At 35.1% G+C, this 21342-nt stretch overlaps 1 protein-coding gene across 16 annotated transcripts in view; it reads left to right on the forward strand.

The window, feature by feature from the left end:
* NF1 (neurofibromin 1) overlaps positions 1 to 21342 on the forward strand; it is a 251357-nt gene that overhangs the window by 126971 nt on the left and 103044 nt on the right. For 14 of the 16 annotated variants that reach the window (XR_012328474.1, XR_012328475.1, XR_012328476.1 and 11 more), the window contains 9 exons: positions 42 to 125; positions 869 to 985; positions 2133 to 2314; positions 2434 to 2645; positions 5774 to 5935; positions 6072 to 6175; positions 11977 to 12112; positions 16055 to 16117; positions 20760 to 20918. Coding sequence is in view for 13 of the 16 variants with exons in the window: in XM_073797296.1 (XP_073653397.1) it covers positions 42 to 125; positions 869 to 985; positions 2133 to 2314; positions 2434 to 2645; positions 5774 to 5935; positions 6072 to 6175; positions 11977 to 12112; positions 16055 to 16117; positions 20760 to 20918 (1219 nt within the window). In the remaining 3 variants the exon portion in view is untranslated. The remainder of the gene's footprint in view (positions 1 to 41; positions 126 to 868; positions 986 to 2132; positions 2315 to 2433; positions 2646 to 5773; positions 5936 to 6071; positions 6176 to 11976; positions 12113 to 16054; positions 16118 to 20759; positions 20919 to 21342) is intronic. The other 2 variants (XM_073797289.1, XM_033846689.2) reach the window with 1 other exon arrangement.

Below are 21342 nucleotides of genomic sequence, written 5' to 3' on the forward strand. Positions count from 1 at the left end.
AAAAGCTGTGTCCTCTTTTCTTTTTCTCTGCCATTCAATAGGAATAAGATGGTAGAATACCTGACAGATTGGGTTATGGGAACATCAAACCAAGCAGCAGATGATGATGTCAAATGTCTTACAAGGTAAAAAAAAAAAAAAAAAAAAGACCTTTAACTAAGTATCAGCAGGTTTACTCTAGGTGTTACTACTACTTCATTATAGTTTGTATACATATATTTTATGTGTATTGAAATTGTTTTTTGGGATATCAAGCTTTTGCATTTGAATTATATAAAGATACTAATCTTTATTATTTCTTTTTAACTAAAAGACTTTCAGTAAAAACAAATGTGAGAGAGTGTTATGTTTGGAAAGCTTGGGTTGTCTGTTTAGGGAGGATAGTCTACAGTTGGAAAATAAGGTATATAAAGCCTTAGATTGTTTTTAATTTTTGATTGGATAAAGATATTATTTGAGGAACTTAGTCGTTTTGAGTCTTTCTAAAATGTAATTGCTTAAGTTTGCTCTAATGATAAACACTTACTGCAATGTATCAGAAATATTTAAACATTATGTATTACACAAAAACCATTCACGTATATTTCTTTGGCCAGCCTTGGTTCCGTAGTTTGTGCTTTTAATTTAAGGTAGTCATTTTGCCAAGATTACTTTGTAGAAAGTTATTATCACCCTCTCCCCAACTTGAAATGTCTTGGCATTCTGGGCTCTGCATATTAACTCAAATTATTTAGGTTTTCATAGTAATTTGTTTAATGAAATAGGTAGTTATTAAAGTTTGTATCTGTTAGGAAGAAGTTTATTTGAGGGGAAGGTGGAGTGGAAGAACCTGAAAGATTTGTGGTCTTTAAACTTTTTTTTTCTTCAGAGATTTGGACCAGGCAAGCATGGAAGCAGTAGTTTCACTCCTGGCTGGTCTTCCGCTGCAGCCTGAGGAAGGAGATGGTGTGGAATTGATGGAAGCCAAATCACAGTTATTTCTTAAGTAAATTTCAGTCACCAAAAATACAAAGCAAAAAACAAAGCCCCACACACAACAAAACAAAGTGTAACCAAAGTAGCAAATGATTATATTTAGAAAATGGACCTCAGTTGCTTTGTTATTATGGCCATCAGCCGCTGTCTCACAAAATATAACATGTGTTTGAAGCAATATTATCCATGATACGGCTTGTATAGGAAGCCCTATACCAGAGCCACTCATGTGATGCACATGTGTTTTGTGGTTTAATTTTCTTTTCTTTCTACTGAACACTCTGTATTTTTTTTCACACACACACACACACACACACACACACAGTATTTTATTTTTACAAGAGATAAATAAACTGACACCAAGCATTGTAAATGGATGACCACAACAAAAGCAACAATGATTGCAATTACCAAACATGAAACACACTCATACTATGTCATAATATTGACATTCAGTCCAGTAATCCAGTGTTTTGTGGTTTTTAAAGAAAATAATTTGATTGGTGAATTGTAAAAATTTTATTTATTTATTTATTTTTGGCTGCATTGGGTCTTCGTTGCTAGGCGTGGGCTTTTTCTCGTTGCAGCGGGCGGGGGCTTCTCTTGTTGCGGAGCACGGGCTCTGGGAGTGCGGGCTTCAGTAGTTGTGGCACGCGGGCTCAGTAGTTGTGGCTCGCAGGCTCTAGAGTGCAGGCTCTGCGGTATATGGGATCTTCCCGGACCAGGGCTCGAACCTGTGTCCCCTGCATTGGCAGGTGGATTCTTAACCACAGCGCCACCAGGGAAGTCCGATTGGTGAATTTTTATTGGTAGTAAAACCCAGATCACCTCCTTAAGTCATTTAAAATGTCATTGTCTAAACTGTTTGGACCAATAATTTTTATATTCTAAACATTAAAAGTGATGCATTTGCCAGGAAACACTGCATGTATTTGGTGTTTGTATTACGAAATATGTACTGAGCTTTGTCAGGATAAAATCATATTCAACACAAAACACTTCATAATGAGCCATGCTGGCTGATTACCCCAAGATTGGAGAGAAGCAGATACCCAGAGCCACTCATGTGATGCACATGTGATGGTTTCAGAATGTCTGATTCGCTGTCTGGTTGATGTGGCCTTCACTGGGTAAGGGTCAGTCTTTTTATTTCGCAGGTATTTCACATTGTTTATGAACCTTTTGAACGACTGTAGTGAAGTTGAAGATGAAAATGCACAAACAGGTGGCAGGAAACGTGGCATGTCTCGGAGGCTGGCATCACTGAGGCACTGTACAGTCCTGGCAATGTCAAACTTACTCAATGCTAACGTGGACAGTGGCCTCATGCACTCCATAGGTGAGATAAAATGAAAGCTTCATTTAGAAATTTAAAACCTAGAGAACTGGCCTGTAAGACAAGTGGAATTACTTCAGAAAGACCATGTTAGTAAATTTGCATCTGTCTGTCCATATCAGGTTTAGGTTATCACAAAGATCTTCAGACAAGAGCTACATTTATGGAAGTTCTGACAAAAATCCTTCAACAAGGCACAGAATTTGACACACTTGCAGAAACCGTGTTGGCAGATCGTTTTGAGAGACTGGTAGAGTTGGTCACAATGATGGGTGATCAAGGAGAGCTCCCAATAGCTATGGCTCTGGCCAATGTGGTCCCTTGTTCTCAGTGGGTAAGTTCATTGAGTAAGAGCAGAAGAACAGTGCCTGGCACATAGCAGATGCTTCAAAATTCATTCATTCAATGAATTTTTTTTTAATTGAAGTATAGTTGATTTACAGTGTTTCAGGTGTACAGCAAAGTGATTGAGTCATATATATATATTCTTTTTCAGATTCTTTTCCATTATAGGTTATTACAAGATACTGGATATAGTTCCCTGTGCTATACAGTAGGTCCTTGTTTATTTTCTATATAGTAGTGTGTATCAGTGAATTGAATTAATTTCTAAAACTTTTAGAGCTGGAAGAAACTTCAGATATTATTTGAGTGATTTTCAGCTGTGGAAAGTGGTTGGCTCTTCGAGCCCTCACTAGATTTCTTAAATATGAGGATCTTATTTCACATATTTAAAGTAAAACTCAAACTCCTTACCTGACCCACTGAAAAATTCCATTTGAGCACTCATCAAAAGAAAATTAAAACCCCTGATGTGGTCTGGTGTCTTCATCTATTAAATGAGATAATTAGGGTTAAATCTCATATTTAGTTGTCAGTAATGCTAGAACTAGAATTCAAGGCTTATGCCTGTTTACTATTGATATACCTCTAGTTCACAACTCTTTTTTTCTGTAATACGTTATACAATTTTTTAAAAATTTAACCACTCTTATTTGCATTTGAAATTGTGGCATTGCTTGTTTTAAATACAGAAGACATAATATGGCTATTTGGCGTCTGTTAATAAAAAATTTCCTAGAACCATGTCATTTTGGGTAACATGCTAAACATTTGAGAAAGCTTGTCCCTTTCCATGTTAAAAAGCTGTTTAGTTTATACTGTACTGAAAATGATTTCATTTCATTTTAGTAAATTATATCTAATTTATAATTATATCTATAATTGTATCTAATTATATCTAATCTGTTGTTGCCTGTAGATGTGTTTCTGCTTAAAAGCTGTAGGATCTTATTCTTCATACTTACAGTGAAACTCAGACTCTTTACCCTGGTCTACAAGGCTCTACCCAGCCTGGGTCCTGCCTCATCTCTGACATCATCTTATGCCATTTTCCTTCTTGTTCACCAGACTGAAACCACAGTGGCCATCAAACATGTTAGGCTTATTTCTACCCTTGAGCACCCTTGCTGCTGCTGCTGCCTAGAATACTTATTCCCTGGTCTCTTGTTATTCAAGTTTCAAGTCAGATATCACTTCCCTAGTGAGGTCTTTTCTGGCCATCCAATCAAAACCACACTCACAGTCATTTTATTCCATTCCTTGTAATATTTTCTTTGCAGCAGTTATTTACTGTGTGAAATTATCTTGTTTATTTGATTGCTTGGTCTCCTTCCACCACAATGTGAGCTACATGAGAGCAGACTATGGTCTATGTTGTTTACTGCTGTAGTTCCAGGTCTTGAAGTACAACCTGGCATATAACAATGACTCAGTAAGTAATTGTTTAATGAATGAAGATGGAATCCTGCTTGTAGCTAGTGAGTTAGAAAAAGGAAATTGTTGAAATCCTCTTGAAGCCTAACATTAGTTCACAGATCTTCATATATTTTGAAAATGGAATTCTGAATTACCTTTTAGCACCTACCTATAATTAGCGCTAAAAATTATCAGTAATTTTTTCAATAAAATAGAATTAGTTAAGTCCAAGAGGCTTTAATCATTTTGTTTTCTTTCAGTAAATCATTTCTTACGTGTTTTATACTAAATGACTTTTTTTTACGGAAGGACTTTTATATTAGGCCAGATCTATTCGAACTGTATCTAAACAAAATACAAGATAACTTTAAAAATTTTAGTTCTGTTTTGTAAATTTAAATTCTGGTGCTTATATAAAAATTCAACTACCATTTATAAAGCCAGACACTTTTAAAAAATGCAAAAATACAAAACAACACTACTCTTCACAGATTTTTGTTGTTGTTGTTTTGGAAAATATAATTATTGTTACAAAAACTATTGTTTATGCTAACATGTTATGGATTTATGATGTTATTTTTATTATGTTATTCTTAAATAAATTAAAATACTACAAATAAATAAATAAATAAATTCTGGTGCTTAAAGTTTTCAGAATTTTGCAGGGGAGGGATTAGAGTGGAAAAAACTAGCACAACAGTCTAAAAATAGTTTTATTTTGTAACTGAATTATCTCTCGTAATTACACTTGGCTTTAAAATGGAGGATAGAATTTTTATATCTAGTCAATTATGTATTATGTAACTGTAGGAAGTATAGCAGCGTATTGGGTCGTATTTGGCTTCAGTTATCTGTGGTTAGGATTGTTAAATTTTTTCCTTTATTCGAATAACAGATTATAATAATCCTGGGACCAGACAAGAATTAGAGGAGCTACAGGCCATGATCCTGCCTTTGTTGACACTGGTTGAAGTTTGGGCCATCTTATTATGGCTACCCCTGTTCTCTCTAAATCTCTTCCCAAGATGTATGGTTAAACAGTGATTTACTATCACGTTCATTTTTCTTGAGTGTACCAAAAGATACTTTACTGTGGGGAATTATGAGGCTTACCGTTTAGGACCTAGATGGGAATTAGCCACTCATCCCCACTTTGTATGTAAATCTGGCTAATCTTCGGGTTCTGAATGCACAGCCTAGGTCTTTTTCCTGACTTGCTGCAAATCCTGTAGTTTTTCCATTTTTGTTGTTTCTTGCCTAGCCGTGTTCAGCGTTCACTGAGTTTCCCTGACCATATGAGAAGAGAGTAGAGCTCTGTGGTCACCGAAGTCTTATTTGCCCTCATTGATTTTCTAAGAAAATGATCTGTGCATATCAAATTCTTTGCCATCATCTTCTATTTCTGTTTTCTTTCATTTTGTCATAGAATTTGAACTGAATCCTGGATTTTTTTTGTCTTCTGGTAAAGCCTTGACCTCTCTTACCTTTTATCATTTAATCCTTAGAGTTAACAGCTACTGTAGGTGTATAGAAATAGTCATCTGTCATAGACAGATATACACAGATAAATCCCAGGGGAAAACTGAATCAGTCACCATATACCTCAGTTCAGCAGGTGGTTGTCAGCTTTGAATTTGCCTTTCAGTTTCCTGCTTAAGGAAAAATGGAACTGTTGACACTGACACAATTTTATTTTGTTCTCAGGATGAACTAGCTCGAGTTCTAGTGACTCTATTTGACTCTCGGCATTTACTCTACCAACTGCTCTGGAACATGTTTTCTAAGGAAGTAGAATTGGCAGACTCCATGCAGACTCTTTTCCGAGGCAACAGCTTGGCCAGTAAAATAATGACCTTCTGTTTCAAGGTTTGTATCCATTTATCTTTTTTTTTTTTTGGTGTGGAGATATGCCAAACAGTGATTATGTACAGAGCAGAATGTCTTCTTTAATGCAAGATATTTGGAGCAGGCATAATAAATTCCTACTTGTGTATTTCTTTAGGTATATGGTGCTACCTACCTACAGAAACTCCTGGATCCTTTATTACGGATTGTGATCACATCCTCTGATTGGCAGCATGTTAGCTTTGAAGTAGATCCTACCAGGTGTGTCATCCTCTCATCTGCAACAGCTCTCCATTTTTTCATTTCCACTACATGAGGCAAGGCCCTCATAATTTCTCCCCTTGATTCTTAAGATTAGTCTTTAATTATAAAAGTTACACACAAATACATTTTTCTTTTCTTTTTTTTTTAAAAAATATTTATTTATTTGGTTGCGCTGGGTCTTAGTTGCAGCAGGCAGGCTCCCTAGTTGCAGCTCGCAGGCTCCTTAGTTGTGGCATGCATGTGGGATCTAGTTCCGGGACCAGGGATCAAACCCGGGCCCCGACACTGGGAGCACAGAGTCCCAACCACTGCACAACCAGGGAAGTCCCTCAGATACATTTTTCTTAAAGAAAGTTACAAATAACATTAAAGGTGTCTTTGACTGTCACCTCTAGAGGCATAGTACTGTTACTAGTTAGGCCGTTCTTCTGTCCTTTTTTCAATTCATTTGCATATACATATTTCTAGTGGTAGAAACTATATTATAATATGAGCACTTAATATAAATGGTAAGATATTATCAATATATACATGGTTTTGCAACTTTTTTTTTTTAACATAACCCTGTGTCTTAGATCATTCTTTGTCAGTATAGAAAGATAATGAATCGGATTCTTTTTAACTGCTGCATAATATTTTGTGATTTGGCAATATCATAATTTATTTAGCCAACGCCATATCGATCCCATTGACTTTTAAAATAATTAATTAATATTTGGCTGCATTGGGTCTTTGTTGCTCCATGCGGGCTTTCTCTGGCTGTGGCGAGCAGGGGCTACTCTTCGTTGCGGCGCACGGGCTCTAGGCGTGCAAGCTTCAGTGGTTGCGGCACGTGGGCTTAGTTGCTCCACGGCATGCGGGATCTTCCCGGACCAGGGCTTGAACCCGTGTTCCCTGCATTGGCAGGCAGATTCTTAATCACCGTGCTACCTGGGAAATTCCAATCCCATTGACTTTTGTAGTAGCTTTCTAATTATTGTCCTAGCATTATCTTTTTATTTGCAGATCATTTACTGCAGGAATTATTCTGAAACCTAAAATTTTTTGTCACTTTTTTCTTGGAAACCATCAGTTGTTCCCCATTGACTGCAAGAAAAAAACTCATCTGACTATAATCCACATCACTACTTGTCATTCTTTCATGTGTTCTCTGTACTTTAACTCCAGTGAAATATGCGCATGTTGTACATTTTTAAAGTGGCTTGACAACATGGGGTTCATTGGGATTAGAGTTGCCTAATAAGTAATACCCATTTTCCCCCCACCAAGTTCAAAACCAAAAGGGCAGAGGGAGGGGAGGGATGGGAGTGAAGCACCCAGGAATCAGCTATCTCCTTTATTTCTGATAAAAATGATTAAAGAGTGGGGCTTTAGATCCTGTGGGCATGTAGCATAGGCTTGCTAATACATCACTTTGAATTAGAATCATCTTCCCCATCCCTTGCACCGCTGGGTAAACTACAGGCTTCCATCACAGGGGCTGGCCAGCTTTTTATCACAAGTGCAGAGAAGACCAGATTCTATCTTTTCTGCAGGCAGACATATCTAGAATGGAGAGGATGGCACTGAACTGAGCATGCTTGACTTTGTTTTGTTTTAATCTATCTCACTCTTCCTCCTATAATGTGGATTGACTTAGGAGAAGGGAAAGAGGCCAAGGGTAATGTAAGGTAATGTAAGGTAATGTAAAGCTCCATCTCCATGAAGCTTACTACCTGTCCCCATGGTATCTGGCTTATAGTTGGCATTTCATAAATATTTGTTGAATGAAATTTTTAACACTTATGCTTGCTTTTGCTAAGCCACATCTCTTGTCTTTCAGTTAGGACCTTAACATTATTTTATCTTTTATTTTCAAGTTCAGAGCTTCTTGATGGTTTCTCTTCCTAAAAATTTTATTTGGCAACTTCGTATCAGTTGATATTTTTGGCTCTGCCTTTGCTGAAGTATCAACGGTAATATCTAATCAGAACTCTGGCACCTAAATTAACCAGTTATTGTTAAAATGGTTAAAAAGTTGTAGTTTAAACTTAAAAGCGACATTCTTTTAATGTCATCTTGTATTTTGTTACCATTTAGCAATTTCACTTTCTAAAGGGTAAAAATTACTTAGAGAGTGAACTACTGCCTGAAAGAAATCTACTGTACTAAAGTACTTTGGCACAGAGAAGGGAACTAGATGACAAGCTACCTATATTCAGGTTACTTAAAATCAAGTTGACATCTTTTCTGACATGTAGAGAGGGCTTGGAAGTTGACACTGCTATGTTCATAACAAGAAAAAGCTGAAAACAGAAAATCAGCAACTCTTCTTAAATTCATCAGAGAATTGAAGGGCACCCCCCCCCCCCAAAAAAAAGGGAAAAAACTGGCGTGACAGCCAAATTCAGAGAATCCCAGCTTACAGGGAGAAACAGCTGCTGGAGTCAGTAACTGGTAGGAACACTTAGGCTGTAATTGACAACTTGCTGGAGGTTGAGTGTGGATTAGCTTGAGAATGAAAGCTCCTGGGGGCCCTGTGTCAGGGGGACCCCCACACTTCTGTGAGTTTGACCTCTAGAAACCCTACCAGGTTCTCATGGTGAAGGTGGAAGAAAAGTCCCCTTGTGCTCTGGGCAGGGGAAGGGGAAAAATAACCATTTTGTAATATGCCCATAGTGTTCTGTTCTCCCTTACAAAGGCCTGCCTTTAAGGATTGCTACCAGAGCCTTATCTGACCTGGAGGATGGGCAGTTACCCAACTTCAGCCTCCTCTAGCCTTCCTGACTCACATAAGGGGAGAAAAAAGGCTAAGAAATTCTTCTGAAGGTCACAACCCAGCCACTCTGGCCCAGTAAAACGGTGGAGATATAAGCATAAGATTATAGATTGCTTCCCCTCCCCAGTACCTCACTACTACATCAACAGGACTCCAGTGTATTAAAAGTGGGTTACAGCAGAGAGCTTCAACACAGAGACTCTAAGAAGGAATTCCTAGGGAAAACTAGGGAATCCCAGACAACTAGGTAGACAAAAACAAGGACACCGGAAGAAATTGACACCTATAGCTACAGCAAACATTAAGCACAACCTAAGTCCTAGCCAGATTAACATAAAACCTTACACTAAAGACCTCTTTGTTTCTGTTCCTGCTACCCATTATGTCTTGGGTCTTTCAACAAAAAAATTACAAAGCATGCTAAAAAGCAATAAAAATTACAGTCTCAAGAGACAAAGCAAGCATCAGAACTAGACTCAGGTGTGACAGATTTTGGAATTATCAGACAAGGATTAAAATAACTACAATTAATATGTTAAGGGCTCTATGGAAAAAAGTGGACAACATGCAACAACCGGTGGGTGATTTAAACAGAGATGGAAACTCTAAGAAAGAATCAAAAGGAAATGCTAGAAATCAAAAACATTGTAACAGAAAGGAAAAATGCCTTTGGATGGGCTTATCAGTAGACTGGACACAAATGAGAAAAGAATTAGTGAACTTGAAGATATGTCAATAGACATTTCCAAAACTGAAATGCAAAGAAAAAGAAAAACTAAATGAAAAAGTGCATCTTCTCAGAATGTGTGGGATGTAGTGAAATGTAGTATTTACAGCATTAAATGCATATATTAGAAAAGAAGAAAGATCTAAAATGAATGGCCTAAACTTTCACCTTAGAAAATTAGAGAAAGTTCAGTATAAACCTAAAGCAAGCAGAAGGAAAGAGATAAAAATTAGAAATCAATGAAATTAAAAACAAGAAAACAATAGGAGACAAAAACAAAAGCTGATTGAAAATCAGAGGGAAAAATTTTTATACACACAAACACTTAAATAATTGAACACAAAGCTTCATTATAGATCAGAATTAATGGAATAGCCAATAAGTTATCATTGGCATGTGGGAGGCATGAGGGATAGATGTATTAGAGGAACATCTGAAACAGACCAGCAGCACACCTGCTGCTGTGTTGACTCATTAAGAAAAAGTTCCCACAAAGTAGACAAGAACTGTCAAGGTTTCTAGGAATCTCTTCTAGCCCTGTTAAATATATTGTTAATATTTTCTTTCATACGCAAAGCTTCTATGCCCTCCATATCTCAGATTTGAGTTACTATTGTACCTTCTTAAGTGATCTCCCTTCATAAAGCCCCCATATTTAGACCAGTCTCTTTTTAGTTCCCCATATATCCCAAGTTCATTTTCTGCCTCTGACTTCCCGGCAACCGGTTGCCATGTGAATTAATCGTGTCTGTCTCTGGTTTGCTATTTTGTCTTTTATATCCTTGAATAATTGTACTCATTACTTAGTGTGTACTTCTCTCCGCTCTTTGAGAGGTTCAGAGGCCAATTATTGTTGAATCCTCAGCACCTGGCATTAAGATGGCAAATAGTAGATGCATGACAAATGTTTATCAGATTGAACTGTGTGCTTGTCCTGCCTTCTTCCTTCTGAAATGCCCTTACTTCTTTTTGCCTGTGCAGATTCTTTCCCTCCTTTAGAACTCATCTAGTCCATGAAATCTTTCCTGCCTGTCATCTACATTAATTTCCAAACTCTTACTGTATCCATATGCTGCACCACATGGTGAGCTGAAGGAATCTGGAGTGTCCCAAACGTTTATGTAATATGTAAATTAGGATAGAAAGAAAATTACTAGTTAAGAGGTTGAAAACAAGTATTTATTCAATAATTGTTTTGGTAAGGTACTATGCTAGTTTTTAAGGGGTCAAAGATGAATACATCCTTCAAGGATCTTACAGTTCAGTAGGGGAGATAAGACATATAACAAGTAGTTAAGTAGTGACTTTCATAGGGAATGTGTTTTGAGAGTTCGGTTGGGCAGCTCAAGTAAAAGTTTGTGGATTTGAGAGCCACTGGGTAAAATTTAAACCCCATAAAGTAGGCATTGTAATTATTCCTGTCTTATTGATGGAAAAAATGAGGCTCAGAGAAGTTAAGTATCTTGACCAAGGTCATAATGGTCAATAAGTGGTAAAGCTGAAATTTAAACCTAGTGAGTCTGCCTTCTGAATATCTGCTTTTAATCACAGCACCAAGACTTTAGAATCATACAGAAGAGGGGCTTCCCTGGCGGTCCAGTGGTTAAGACTCCGTGCTTCTACTGCAGGGGGCACGGGTTCAATCCCTGGTCAGGGAACTAAGATCCTGCATGCTGTGCGGCACGGCCAAATAAATAAATAAATACCTTAAAACAAAAAGAATCATACAGAAGAATTAGCAACAATAATTGAATGTGGGGAATAATGGAGTACTGCAGGCAAAGACGACATCAGAGGTCACCTGAATGACGTGATTGAAACAGTGATGGTGCCGTTGACAACATGGGGAACACAGGATGAGACATACAAGTAGGAGGAAAAAAATCAGCTGATTTTGAACAAACTGAGTTTTAGGTACTGGCAAGAGGGACACCTAGCAGTTAGAGATATTAAACTGGATATGAAGGGCAGTTGAAAATAGGGCCTGAATGGCCACAAAATATTGAAAGCATGTCTAACTTTACTGAAGTCATGGAAATAAAAGTTAAAAATGTGAGATGCACTCTCCTACCTACTAGATGGACAAAAAATAAAATCATATACTAAATTTGTGAAAATATAGAGGGAGAAGAATTTTTATACACAGTTCTCAAAATTGCCTTTTTTATAGTTGGTTTGTTTAAATCAGGTTCCCAACAAAGTCCAAATGTTGCATTTGGCTGAATGTCTCTTAAGGAGTCTCTTTTAAGGAGTATGTCTGTCTGTTTGTTTGTTTTTAATTGGTTTTGCTTTTTTTCTTTTTCCTCTCGGTAGGTTAGAACAGTCAGAGAGCCTTGAGGAAAACCAGCGAAACCTCCTTCAGATGACCGAAAAGTTCTTCCATGCCATCATCAGTTCCTCCTCCGAATTTCCCCCTCAGCTACGAAGTGTGTGCCACTGTTTGTACCAGGTATGCTTAAGGCTAGAGATTACCATTATTAATCCACAGCTAAATTTTAAAAAATGCTTTACCAAAGAGGGATTTAGCTGCTAATAGTGTGTGGTTGATAATACTGAATCAATTTGGATGAATAATACATTAAGAATTGTTTAAATTGGCTTTAAAAATATAAAGTAGTTTAAGGGGGTACTTTAAAAATAATAAATTTTCCTTGCGTTGAGAACAAGCTTAAAATGCACCAAATCTACTGGGTGTAATAGATGTGATTGAAATGAGATATATTATGGAATTTTTGTTGTTGTTTTTATCTTGTACCTAAATTACTCATAGGGTCTTTCACATATGAGGCTGGTCTACTCCTTGTTTTTTGTGTTGTGAAATGCTTGATCCATAATTTTGATTTTTTATTAAGCTCTATTGTGTTTGTGTCAGGTTTTCCCAGGACAGGCTGATGTTTTATTTTATGTAGAATGCTACTTATAAAATATATTGCATCATCATTCATGTCAAATTATTAGACTTTCCAACACTAGAACTGCAAGCAATGCTTCTGAGTTCAGATGTCCACAGTCACCCCCTACTTGCTAAGGAAATTGCATCTGTGTTCTTTTATGGCTTCCACTGTGTTTTTGATCGGCATATGCAGTTTCAGAAATGATTTAATCACTCCAAGGGAGATTAGTACAAATCCACATTAGCCTGTTAAAACTGTGATTCTGGAAGAAACATTAGTGGGTCTGGAGTTTGGGACAGGGGCAGGTATAGGGGAAAAAATTTATGTTTTTATCAAAACCCATGCCTTTTGTGTCTTTTTCTTTGCAGAGTTATCCCCAGCCATTTGTTTTTTAGCACAGGGCTTTGGTTGCTTAGAGACATTAGCAAGATCAGTGAAATTGTCATTTAAAAAAGCTGTTTCAGGCTGCTCTTTGTGAATTTTTCCCCCGTTGCTATTTATAAAGATGTATCTGCTGTATCTATAAAAAAATGTTTCATCATGTTTGTAGATGATGAAGCATACTTAGCATTAAAACTCTCTTAATTTAATTTATCATGACTTTTCCTGCCTTTTCAAAATAGCTCAAGGAAGCTTAGGAGAGCCCCACATAATTTTTTCAGCTAGTTAAATCTGAGACCAGAGGGTGGTTTAGTTATAATATGAAATCTAATACAGTAAGTAATAGCTTAAGTCTGGGCATTATTCAGGTTTCTCTTTAAATCCAATTCAGTCCTTTCTGTTTATAAAACTCGGCAGATAAGAAATGGTGAGCACCTATTAAAAACAGTCTGGACCAACTTCTTGGTTGGCCTAATAGTAACTGTTTTCAGAGAGCAAATGAATTTCTCAAGTGGCAGTGGCTTTGACTTTAGCTGGTTAGAAGTGAACGGGTCCTAACCACCTGGTTACATATATGGTCTCTAGTAGATTTTAGTAGAAATTCTTCATGTGGTTGTCTCCCTAAAAGAAAACAATTTTTGTATCATCAGCAAACTTGGAGTCCCATTTGGTAAGGAAAAAGGAACTAAGTGCTTGGCACTTAGTAAGTACTTAGAAAATATTTAATGAAGGAATAAATAACCCCATTTCTCCCACCCAAGTAAACAAGATTCTTGTCAGCTTTCATAGTTAGGAAGGGAGGGAAGTGAAAATAATGCAGAAAATAATGCTAGTTGATAATTGGTGGCTTATTAACCACTATGTGTTGTGCTTTTTAAAACATTCCATAATACAATATCCCATATTACAACAGACCTGAATTATTGTATTAAAATTTCACATACAATTATTCCCTTTAATAATATTATTTAAATGTTAGTGCATTTTGGGGACGTATTGGATAAACTTATTGTTGGAATGTACAATACTATAGAGGAAATATATGCTATGTTATTTATAAATAAAAGTTTGTTTTTTAATAAGTGACTGATTACAGGAAATTTTACATTTACTAATTAAAAATGAAAAACAAATAAACTTTGATCTCAAGATATTCTTTCATTGAGTCTCCTTCCAAATGTAGGTTTTCCCTTAGTTTGCTCTTTTATTTTTATTCATCTTCCCTCTTCTGGCTTTTCCTTGCCCTTTTGACTTTGGAAATAACATAATGGTCCATTTGTACTTTTATGTTGTGCTGGGAGGGATAGTAGTCGATTGTTTTTTTCCCTCTAGTAAATATGTCTCCTGCTTTGGAACCTACTGGGGAAGATTTGAAAGCTGAGTATATTGCTAGCTAATAAATTTCTCTGAGCTTTAGGTCTTGAGTTAGTACTTTTGACTGTTAAGCCTTTTTAAAATCATGGTTTAACCATGTCTTTCATTTTATATGCCTCCTTACTTAGTGGACTGGGTTAAGATTATATAGGAATAGCCAACTGTGAACATGTGTTAGATTTATAACTGAGACATTTTCTCATGTATTTATTTCCACTTTTCCTCCTGATAGTTTTGGAATAATGAGAAAATAATTCCCAGATTGGATATTCTCCTAAGTTGTGGTGAGAGAATTCTGAGAAAGAGCTAAATATGATTCTAAATAAATGTCTTTTCCTAGCAAATGTGCTTCTCCAAACAGAAGTCGTTTACACAAAAATTTTAAGGCTATAATTGATGGTTATATACCGTAATTGAAAATAAAAAGTGTATAAAACTGCATTTTGGGGATAAATTGGGTTACTAGTGCTTTTGTATATAGTCTAAAGTTTGAATCAAAGCTCCTTGAGGAAAGGACCATGTCTTCTTATTTTATTGCTTTCTTCCAGTGCTTAGAATGGTATCTAGCAAGTAGGTGCACAGTAACTACTTGGATGGATGGATGGATGGATGGATGGATGGATGAACAAATATCAAACTAATGCCAAGTTATTATGGGTTATGGTGTTGAATGCACAGAATTTTTAGAATAAAATGCCATGTATGGTGGATTAAAGAATTCTAATTTGTTTTCAAGATATTTTAAAAATAATTATTGTGCCTAGTCTAGTCCAATCAGGAGTCTTTTAATTTTAACAGAGCTCTTTGGCCTAGAAGGAGCTCGGAGAGATGAAACCAATATGTCTCTGTGGGTTTTGGGGTTTGTGTGTGTGTGTGTGTGTATGTGTGTGTGTGTGTGTGTGTGTGTGTGTGTGTGTGTGTATGTGTGTGTGTGTGTTTTGGAGACATTCTGATAAATGGTCAAATCTGTGAAAAATTTTAAGCAGGCTTACAGTTTTATTCTGTAATTTTCTCTGCAGTTTCTTCACTTTAATATTAATGCTTATTTCTAGTTGAGCTGATAACATTCTTTTCCCAAACGTTGCAGAGCTTTTAACCTCCTCTGATTAGAACTTTTTCAGGAAGTAGCCTGCAAACAAAAATAAGTGAAATTGTAAGAGTAATCTTTCTTAAAGAGAGAGAGACTAGCTCAGAATCTCTAAAGTGTATTTTTCTATTATATTTAGCCATTTAATGTTTATTTTTTTAATCAGTAGGATAGGAATTCAGTGCCAGCTATTGCAAAAAGAACTTTTTAAGTCAATTGAAGGATACACAGAGAAGTATATATAAATATATGTATCAAGAAAAAATTATGTAGACGCATAGAAGTGTTTTTAGAGTATGATCTATTTGTAATGAACATCTTATATAAAATTTATCAAAAGTTAGGATTTAACTGAAATGTAAATATTAAATATCCTCACATTCACTTGAGGAGAGCTTTTCTGCGATTTATAGCCAGAAATAGTAGATATGATTGTCTCAACATTTCTTGCTATTTATGCTTTGGCTTAAAAATGTAATAAAAATTAAAATCCAGAGATAAAATTCATCCCTCGAAATTAAGTTGATTCCTAATTTTTTGTTGATTCCATTTGTGTTACATTTTGATCATGTAATTTTATGTACAAGCCAACATTGTTTTTGTTGCTGTATGTATTTGGTGCTGTGACTTGTTTGTGCTCATCTCTGTTCTGTAGGCAACTTGCCACTCCCTACTGAATAAAGCTACAGTAAAAGAAAAAAAGGAAAACAAAAAATCAGTAAGTTTGGAGAACTTTTTTTTAGCTGTTTCTTTCAAAGCAAAACAAAAATCTTTTGCTGTTTGTTAAGAACATCTTCACTTCAGCCTATTTGACCTTCACTGTAAAATCATTCTACTAATTCTGGCACAAAGTAGCTTTCATTTCAATTAACCCTGGAATTAAGTTACATTGAAACATTCTCTGTGTTCCTTTGGTTTGATTTATCCCAAAGGTGTTTTGGGGGCATTTGTTGCATTGGATATCCCTGGTCTAATTTTATTATTTATTCTTTAAATTATAAATGAATGCCAAAGAAACTTAATTTCAAGGCCTTAGGAAATGCTGACTCTCTTCATTCTTGCTTCTTGTTTGCAGGTAATGTGAGTGATTTCTTTTCCTAGAGATGAAAGTTTTTCTTAATTGTTAGAAGTACATGGAAGGAAAGTGTCACTTTCTAATAAACCTTACCTAAAAGTAGCTAAAGTTTATTTTTTACTTCTTATATTTTTATCTAGACAGTCTCAGCCAGGATTTAGATAATTGTGCTTAGATTATAAAAATTCTAATGGTAAAACAAAACCACTTTTACCTTAGAGAAAATCATTATTAAACTATTGGGACTGAGAATTATAGTACTTCTGAAATAAAGGAAAAGTGAGCCCATATTTATAGAGAAACACCTTATTTGCAAAAATGATATGCATATACTTACCTGCTTCTACGAACTTGCCCTAATTTAAAAGGAAGAAAATTATGGTAGTCATAATTATTTTCTTCCTGTGAGTGACATTTGTCCAAAATATTAACGTGCATTCATTTTAAATTTGCCATTATCTGTCAGTGTGACCGATCTTTATCAGGCTCAGTACTACCTTTGTTCGTACAATCCAAATAAATCTAGAGAAAGATGTAAAGAAAAGCTTCAGGAGTCACGTAGGTAGTTTACTTTAAAAGGTAAAATTTAGTGTAGAGTATTCATCTGGTTTCATCTTTCATTTCTCGTCTGAGCTTTACATATAATAAATTTCTATTTTAAATTCAGAACTAAATTAAAATTTAGAGACATGCTTTTATGTCCATTCAAGAGATTCTTTTTTGGATAGGTTAAGTAAATTTGGTCAGCTGTGAGCAAATGAATTGGATTGGATGGCCATCTTACTTAATAAAAACATTTCTTTCTAATGCTTCAGCCTTCTAATTCTCAGCATATGTGGATTTAACATAATATACACCATCACTGTTGAAATTAATTTACTATTTCTAACACTCTTGTTTGGTGTTTTACTAATACCATTGTGTAGTATATCACATAAATTAAAATTCAGGCTTTCTCTTTTTCTCTAGAGCATGTTTTTTAGCCTTCCTAACATTGCTTTATTTATTAAGATTTTGTCTAGAATTGTTCCTTGAAATGTTTTTTTCTACTAGTGTTATTTTCAGATTTAAAAAAAAAAATGTTTCTGGGTAACACTAAGTTTTGGAATGTATTTCTCAGCACAAGTGATATGAGGTCCTTGTGGAAACAAAGGAAATCTAATTGGCAATTTAAGATATTTTAGAACACATTGCAAAGTATGAAGACAGTGTAGTTATTATAAATTTAAAATGTTGGTTTATGGAGTTGTTGGCTTAACAGAATCTACTGATCTAAAAAGCAAGTTAACTTTCTTTTGGGGTGTATGTACCATGGATTGTAATATGTAAAATATGGAGAGAAGGTTCTGGCTTCTGGTTTGTAGCTGTGTAATCATATTATAGATAATTCTCTTTATCATACTCAAACATATACTGTAAATTAGATTTCCTTTGAGAAGTTGTCAACCTAACTCAGGTAATTAAGGATAGATGGGTTGTGATTCTCTTGATGATGTACAGTGTATGACTGCCTTTATTTGTAACCTGTAGTTCAGCTTTTATGGGGGGGTGGGCGGGGAGGTAAGTAAAGGGGACATTTGACTGATAATTGGTTTCAGCATTCAGACTGGCCCTACTTTGACCTTTTATGCAGAATGTCTTTTGGATACAAATTAGATTTTTGCAGATTAAAAATAGAAACAACTTGAATATGTGTATATTATGAGGTAAAATTACACTGATGTTAATTTGTGGTGAAAGGAAAAGAAGTATTTTAATAAATTAACCATAAAATTTGTTGTTGAGCATTTTTATGGATATTGATTGTTTTATCAGGTTTTAGTTCCAAAAATATACTGTTATTGGTGAGCTACATAATTATATGATACATGAAATAATATGTGTTCTTGTAGTGTGGATACTTTTGAGTTTTGACATGAATTATTTTTGAAGATGTGGAAGTTAGTGAAGGTGTAGTACCTTTCATAATTTTTACAATATTCCGTTAGGGAAATAATTCACTCAGATATTCATTAAATTCTGCGATTGAGTAATATTGAGTTTAAATCAGGTATAAATGTGCATCACACTTTAAAAGCTTTTCTGTCCTAGAGAAAACCAGGAAATAGCTACTCTAAAAGTGCGTTTTAAAAGAGTTCTCTGTGTGCATATAAGTAATTGATTTTTTTGAGACACTTTCCCAGCAGGTTAGTATTTTACAATTAACCAGTTCTTTGGAAACCAAATTCTTAACTTTTACTTCTTTAAAAACCATTTCAGGATTTTAATGGATTAAACTGAATATATGCGATTCTTTTAAAACAACCTATTTGCAATTATAAATATAAAGCAGTTTTTAATCCTGTTCCTTCTTGCTAACTCACTCCTTAAAGGCTTTAAAAATTTGTAGGTTTGTTGAGGTGTTTCTTATCTTTTAAGATTAAAATTTGTGAGTTCTAAAAGAAACAATCAGTAGCAATGGTGGTCTGTGAACATTCTAAAATTTATGAAGAGTTTTGTCTGTGCGAAAGTAAACGTTCATTTTTCTGTTCCTACTCCCCGAAAGGTTAAACAGTGTACTAGAGTAGTAAAAGCACTTGTGTTTTCTTCTTAATTCTGTTTCCAAAACTGTATTTCAGCTAAAAATAACTAAAACAGTATTTAGGTTTTAAAGCCACTCTTCTAAGACTGCTGTGTTTAGCCACCTTCACCAGTTTCCTCTTACTGAGGTGTAAGGTTGTCCTTCATGCAATAGCACTCCAAGTACTATAACACCAAGAAAGCTTCCTGAGCTATGCAGTATACATGAAGGTGAGAATATATTAGTTATAACTCACCCTTGTTATCACCTCTCAGAAAGATTTTCTCAGCTTTTAAAAAGTCATTCTCTAAAGTCTTATTTTTACTAACTTCCTGTCATATATAGTTGAAAATTATTTTGAGATTTTAGGCAGTGAATAAGAACACATTTAAAATGTATACCACATGAAGCACTGAAGGAAATAGAATGAAGTGAAATGATTCTTATTCTTTCCAGAGTTAATCTTGAGTCAGTCAGCCATGAGAATTCATGACAAGAAGTATTATTTTTTTGAGGCATTGTGAAGAAAACTAGAGCTGTGTGAGATTCTGCATATAAATCCTGTTTTCTCATTTTCCCCCAGTAGCCTTTGAAATGCAGGTCTATCCTTGGAATCCCAGAACATTGAGTGGAGTACTGCGGCCTTGCCGTTAGTCAACACTGCTTTAAGCAGCAGTTAGGCACGCTAAGCATGAATAGTTGTAGAGATTTAAATGTTATATGAGTGTTCTTTAAAAATAAATATGTGTGTTATCTGTAACAAATGTAAATTTCAGAAAACTATAATTTTCATGTGTTAATTTAAAACAGGACATGCTAGGAAAAGATGGGAGCTGAGCCAGCTTCATAGCACTTTCCCAGTCTAATTTACCTTCAAAGTGGAATGTTTTATAAAGAGAAAAAGAGAAAATAAATCCATTTAAAATGTTGAGCTCACATTGTTTTTCAGTGTGGGCAACGATTTCTTGTATCTTTAACTTTTTTTATTTGACAGAATTACAAATTGAGGTACACATAGGGGTTCTCTCTTTTGCTGGTGGGATCCTGTTTTCTTTTAGGTCCCCAAGAATTCCCATTCCTCCATGGTTTAAATAATAAGTAGGCCCTTATAAAGCATTCTGATGAAGAAAAAGAACTGGCAATAATGTTACTTGTAAGTAAGTTTTTTCTCTCGATAGGAATCAAAGAAAACTAAGTTTTGTTTTGTATATGGCAAGCATTTTGCTCAAGAAATTTAATTGTACCTGGTATACAGCAAAATGTAAGTATTTACCATTAGGTATTGGATGTTTCAGGTATATGCTGTTGAAAACTTATTTAGCTTTGCCTTACAAGAGTTGACCACACTCTCATGTTTTGTAATCTTAGTAAAATATGATAATCCTTGTGTGAAAATTTGTTCTGCTTTTGTTGCTCATCAAATCTGCAGTATAAACAGTGATGATAAAATTAAGATCTTTTTTCAGATCTCTTCTACACAACTCATCTATGAGACTTCTCTTTTTTTCTTAGATGCCTTGATTGTGCTTTTAAATGATAGAGGGCAAGAATTGAGGATAAATTTTTGTTTACTGATGTTTTGGGAGTAGGAAAAATTAGACATGTGTTGTTCACAAGGATTGGTCTTTCAGCATTTTTGTGCAAAGTTTGACTTTCAAGCCCTTTCTTCCCATTTCCTTGTTTTAATTCAAACCATATACTGAATTCTCCACTCCTTGTTTTTAGGTGGTTAGCCAGCGTTTCCCTCAGAACAGCATCGGTGCAGTGGGAAGTGCCATGTTTCTCAGATTTATCAATCCTGCCATTGTCTCACCATATGAAGCAGGGATTCTAGATAAAAAGCCGCCACCTAGAATCGAAAGAGGCTTGAAGTTAATGTCAAAGGTGAAGAATCATTTTGATAAGATAGCTATTCAAAATTTCTCTTCCATAAATTTTCAGTTTTTCGTATTCACTGTACTTTCTCTTAATTTTTGAAATGCCCTGTGGTTTTCACTTATATGCTTTTGTTTTATTTTTGTTTATATTACAAAGAAATTCATTAGACTGATACCGATGGACCTTATTATCATTTGAAAATACTTTAGCAAATGTCTTCTGAAGATGGTTTTCTATGTAATCATTATGGAAATTCTGAAATGGAAACCAAAATGTATACTATATGATTTTTAAAAAATACATTAAAATTTTAATTTGTATTTTATATATGTAAATATATACGTGTTTATATAATTATATTCATATTTGGGAAAGCATAGAAACAAAACCAAGTATTTATTGAATAAGCAATAATTGATTTTTAACTACC

Source organism: Tursiops truncatus, chromosome 20 (assembly GCF_011762595.2).
Source record: "Tursiops truncatus isolate mTurTru1 chromosome 20, mTurTru1.mat.Y, whole genome shotgun sequence".
NCBI classification, from domain to species: Eukaryota; Metazoa; Chordata; class Mammalia; order Artiodactyla; family Delphinidae; genus Tursiops; species Tursiops truncatus.